Here is a 5,359-nt window from a genome sequence, read left to right as displayed (position 1 = left end):
AAGGTCCTTCATCCACCATGTTTATATCTCCTATTGTCTTCTCCACCTTTACCACTGAATCATCAACAACTTCTCTCATACCACTGACAAAGCTAGCCCATCTGACCACCCCTTCCTTCCTTGATGTCCCTTACGCTCAATTCCTTTCATCTACTTTGAATTTCAAACGTGGAGATAACACGGATTAGATGACTTCAAAATGAGCCCCAATCAACATATCTCTCTACCCAAGAAGTTCGATGAATACTCTCCGGTTACCCATCTCAAGAACATTCAATGAAGGTCTTTCATTGTCTTTTCTAGAAAAAGGTTTCCGTCCTTAATGGAATCCTTCAACACCTTCTTAGTAGAACAAATCCCAAGACATGTATTTTTTCTACCCTGAAACATCTTCACAATTCTATTTGGATCAATCTTCATCCCCTCATTTCGGGGTGCGATTGAGTGTTTCAAAGTCATCGGAAAATCCATATATATTGATCAATCTTTGCCGAAAAATCATATATCGTAGGAAAAGATTATCGAAGGCGTGCTGGAGATGCAAAGTCACTGAAAGTATCATCTTTTTGCCGCAACCTACAACAACAATTCATAAGGACAAAAATATCCACATTTTGCAAATAATACAACAGTGAACTTGTTGGTATTGCAACAATAAATAAATAAACAAATTAACTTTTGCATTTTGTAAAAATAAAAAAAATAAAATAAAAACAATAATAACTAAACATTTACAAAACAAAAAAACAATATTAAATTTTTAATTCATTTTCCTTTTATTGAATTAGAAAAGAGATTGGAGATGCAAATTTAGACAATCTAAGATAAAAACCCTAAAACAGTTGAATGAAAACTAAAATACAAAACATTTTTTTTTTGACATAAAATCTAAAAAAAAAAAAAAAAAAAAAAAAAAAACCAAATTTGTAAATTAGTCCAATAATTTTCTTCAAGTTAGATAATGGGCCGAAAGAGCCCACACTCGACATGAATTTGTGGAGACCGTCGGAAAAATCCGAACCGTTGCTCATTGCAGTTGCTATGTAGAAGAAATTGACTGAAACGTAATGTCGAGAGAATAAAATTGCAAAACAGATCAGAACAAATCGTAACTCAAGGAACAGCAGTCGGAGAGAAATGGGGACGACGACGGCACTGGCGCCGGGGCTGTCAAGAAAGCTGAAGAAGGTATTGGAAACTCGCACCGACAATCCAGATCTGCTGGCATCACTTAATACACTCTCCACTTTCTATAACGATAATACCGCTCCGGCTCGCCGTAACCTCCGATCAACTATCGAGAAACGTTCTCTCACCATTAACCATGACTTCCTCCTTGCTTCCGACGCCGCCCAGCAGGTTTGCGCATTACTTTCTGTTTCTCTATCAATCATGGAATCAATCGATCAATGTCATATGTTAATTCTTTTATTTTACGGTTTTAGGCTTTGGATCGGGTGGAGGAAGAGGTTAATTCCCTAGCTGAATGCTGTGACAAGTGAGATATTATATTCATCTTTCTGCTCTTCAAACAATTTTAAATCATTTCGATACCATCTCCTATCCTAAATTGAGCCACAGGTCGTTCAAAAAAAATCTAAATTGAGCTATAATTCAATGATCAAACACACCACCTTGTAGTTTTAATTCTCGTGAAATCTAGATAAAATTGGAAAGAAGATCTGTTAAGAAATTAACAAGTACCCCTATAGTGCTGAATGCAACATCTTTCACAATTTAGTAGTCTTTGAAATAAACGAAATTCATCTTAAGGAAATAATAAATCGTGTTTTAAACCTTGCAGAATTGCTAAATCCTTGAATAACTGTAATGCTACTACTGGAGATATTATCACTACCACAGAAAGACTCAAACAGGAACTTGAAATCACTACTCAGAGGCAAGAGATTGCATCATGCTTCCTTCGAGATTATCAACTTTCCAGTGACGAGGTGATAGTTTTTCATGCTGATATATTCTGATTCAACTGTCACTGAATTGCAAACTGAGTAGAATGTGATTGTATTTACTTCTGTAGATAAATGCACTGAGGGAGGAAGAATTGAATGAGAACTTTTTCAAGGCATTGAGCCATGTACAAACCATCCATGGAAATTGCAAAGTCCTTCTCAGGACCCATCATCAGGTAACTCTTCTGCATAGCTCCCCCATAGACAGGGAGGCCTTCTTTGCTACTTGAAAAGATTTTTTTGGATGAATTATATATTCTGTATCAAATATGAAGGGTATATAGAGTGGGTGATTTGATCAAATAGTTTAGTTCTTATATATGAGAAGCAAAGTTTCTGTGCTATGATTATTTATTTTCTGCAGATATGCCAATAAAACTGGAACAAAGATTAAGGCCCTTAGTTGTTCAATGCAAATTATGCAAACTTATGCCTGAAACTGATAAGATATATGATAAACAGAGTCTGAGAAATGCTATTACTGTTGTTATCCTTTATGTTGAATCATTGATAAGACATGTTAAGCTACATAAGTCAGATTTAGATTATGAAATATTTGGACTCTTACAAATTCTTGATGCTTTTTGAGCTATTTCAAAGCTTCTTATCCCTACCTACCCTTTTGGTTGGTTATTTTCAATTCTCATTTTTTACTGTTGACAGCGTGCAGGTTTGGAGCTGATGGATATGATGGCTGTCTATCAAGAAGGTGCCTATGAACGCCTGTGCAGGTGAAACAATCAATAAATTCCCAAACTTTTTTGGTTATCTTCTTTTTGTTGACTGACTGTTTGACTTTTATTATTCATTCAGATGGGTTCAGACAGAGTGCAGGAGATTGGGGGACACTGATAATCCTGAAGTAAGTGAGCTTCTGAAAATGGCAGTTCGTTCTCTCAAAGAAAGACCTGTACTTTTCAAGTATTGTGCTGAAGAGGTAATTTCCCTTTAAATCTTTTTCTCTCAATGCAAAAAAAAAAAATCACATGTATTTTGAATATGTAATGGGTAACCTGCTGCCTTTTAAACTGGTTATCTCATTGCTAATGAGTAGATTTTAATTGTAATTGTAGGTAGCAAATATGAGGCACAATGCACTATTTAGGAGATTTATCAGTGCTCTTACACGTGGTGGGCCTGGTGGCATGCCCAGGCCCATTGAAGTTCATGCCCATGATCCGCTTCGTTACGTAGGTGACATGCTCGGTTGGCTGCATCAGGTATGATATTAGTTCACTTTTCAGTATAAACAAACACAAGGGTAAAATGGTCATTTATTTATTTATTTTTTTGCAGGCCCTTGCATCCGAAAGAGAACTTGTATTTGTGTTGCTTGATCCAGATGCAGTAGTGGATACCGGACCAACAGCCCGTAAATTCTCCACAAACACCTCAAGCTCAGAGATTAATAATAATAATAATAATAATAATCAGGAAAAGGAAAAGGAAAAGTCAGAAACAGATTTGACCTTTGTTTTGGATAGAATCTTTGAAGGTGTTTGTAGACCTTTTAAAGTCAGAGTTGAACAAGTGCTGCAATCTCAACCTAATCTTATAATCTCATATAAGCTTAGCAATACCCTTGAGTTCTACAGCCACACTGTAATTTCAGTTCTTAAAAATTTTTATTCTTTTTTGTTTTTTCACAATTGTTGTGTGTGTAACCGATTTTGACAATTATAGGTGTCAGATCTGTTAGGGAGAGAAACAGCACTTTGTAATACACTGTGGGGTCTAAAGGAAGCTGCTCAGAAGACATTTTTTGAGATTTTGAAAGTTAGAGGGGAGAAGCTTCTGAGATATCCGCCTCTGGTTGCTGTTGATCTTTCCCCACCACCAGCAGTAAGAGAAGGAGTCTCTTTGCTGCTTGAATTAATCACAATTCATGACAGCATGATGGTTCCTGCTTCAGGGATCAAGCCACTCTTTGATCCCGTTATATCCGCTTTGCTTGATCCCATAATTCAGGTAACACACTCTCTCTCTCTCTCTCTCTCTCTCTCTCTCTCTCTCTCTCTCTCTTATCCCAATTAATCTTGGGTTTCTGATGCCTCACTTTATTCATTTAGATTTGTGAGCAAGCAATGGAAGCTCACAAGTCAAAAGGATCCATCGACTCATCTAGAAGAAACAGAACCAGGTCTGACGTGGCCCAATCGCGAAGATCATCTGTCGATGCTATTTTGACACCCACCCAAGTAGCTCCATCTAAGGTATAGGTGTGTGTTTGTGTGTGTGTTTCTTTCATTTTTGTGTATAGACCTAAATGAAGAAATTGCAATGTAGAGCAATGAAACAGCATCAAAGATTTTCATCATCAACTGCTTATGTGCAATCCAACAACCATTACTAAAACACCAAGTTGCAGCATCTGGATACGTGAAAAAACTCGGAGCAATGATCGATAGCCACATGTCCAGCCTTGTGGAAAAGGAAGTGAAGGCTATTTTAACAAAATGTGGTCTCTCAAACAAAATGCCACTCTTCCTTGACACATCTGAGTCAGCATCAGCGTTATCTGATATGGAAGAAACATCTCCAGCAGCTCTATCTGAGTGTCTCAAAGCCTTTTTTGGCCTGATTTTGGGCAGCGACACCTCCCTGCCCGAATTTGAAGAGATGCAGCTGCCACATCTGCGGTCGGAAGCTTCCGTCCAGGTGGCGAGATCGCTGGCGGAAAGTTATGAGGTTATTTATAAGGCGATAATGGATCCTAAGAATGGGTATCTGGATCCTAAGTCCTTGGCTAGGCACCCGCCCGATCAGATCCGGACCATTTTGGGAATTTGAGAATTTCACATAGATATTATTATTATTATTATTTTCTTTTTGGAAAAGTGGAATACAATATTTTCTTTTGCTTTAAGTATCATATTTTTTAAAAATATTGTCAAATGAGATACCAATATCTAAATAGCGCGTCTGGACATGCCTTGTCTATGCATTTATGCAATGTAATACTTAAAGTTGAATTTGATTTAACTGCAAATATTTTTGCAACACATCCCAACAGAATGAGGAATTAGAAGGTGAAGGATTTAAGGTTCAACCTATTTAATCCATTTAATAAATAAGTTGGACTAAGATTGAAATTTCGAACCTGATTTTAACGCGTCAGCCCATTTAGATATAATAATTGTTTTATTTTATGTTTATTTATTATGGATATTAAATATATTTTTTTATATTTTATATTTAAAAAGTACAAAATCAAAAAACTATAATAGAAAAAAAAAAAAAATGACAAAACTAGCCATATTTGTTAATTACTTTTCACTTAATAGCTAAAATTTTTGTAATTAGTAAAAAATAGCCAACAAATTGTAGCTCATCTAAGATGCCTATGGTTTCGAGTAAGTCTACGGTTTCATCTCGCATTACAAAAAAAA

The 5,359-nt window shown here is 36.2% G+C and overlaps 1 protein-coding gene across 1 annotated transcript; it reads left to right on the top strand.

Moving 5' to 3' along the window:
* The first annotated feature begins 1,020 nt into the window (after positions 1 to 1,020).
* On the top strand, positions 1,021 to 4,959 carry LOC145072995 (oligomeric golgi complex subunit). Its single transcript, XM_079019528.1, has 11 exons — positions 1,021 to 1,359; positions 1,446 to 1,498; positions 1,805 to 1,952; positions 2,039 to 2,146; positions 2,634 to 2,701; positions 2,784 to 2,907; positions 3,044 to 3,190; positions 3,267 to 3,572; positions 3,654 to 3,938; positions 4,040 to 4,183; positions 4,257 to 4,959. The coding sequence occupies exons 1-11, from the start codon at positions 1,138 to 1,140 to the stop codon at positions 4,758 to 4,760; spliced, it is 2,109 nt and encodes a 702-aa protein (XP_078875654.1). The 5' UTR covers positions 1,021 to 1,137; the 3' UTR covers positions 4,761 to 4,959.
* Positions 4,960 to 5,359: the final 400 nt, after the last annotated feature.

This window comes from Lactuca serriola, chromosome 9 (genome assembly GCF_051521515.1).
Source record: "Lactuca serriola cultivar US96UC23 chromosome 9, Lser_US96UC23_V15, whole genome shotgun sequence".
Lineage (NCBI taxonomy): Eukaryota > Viridiplantae > Streptophyta > Magnoliopsida > Asterales > Asteraceae > Lactuca > Lactuca serriola.
This window is presented reverse-complemented; position numbering and strand designations above follow the sequence as displayed.

What these genes read in the sequence shown, in the direction of transcription:
- LOC145072995 (XM_079019528.1), top strand. Translation starts at nt 1,138, where the DNA reads ATGGGGACGACGACGGCACTGGCGCCGGGGCTGTCAAGAAAGCTGAAG. An exon ending in CTAGCTGAATGCTGTGACAA is followed by an intron (nt 1,499 to 1,804) that starts GTGAGATATTAT and finishes TAAACCTTGCAG; the next exon opens with AATTGCTAAATCCTTGAATA. An exon ending in TTCTCAGGACCCATCATCAG is followed by an intron (nt 2,147 to 2,633) that starts GTAACTCTTCTG and finishes TACTGTTGACAG; the next exon opens with CGTGCAGGTTTGGAGCTGAT.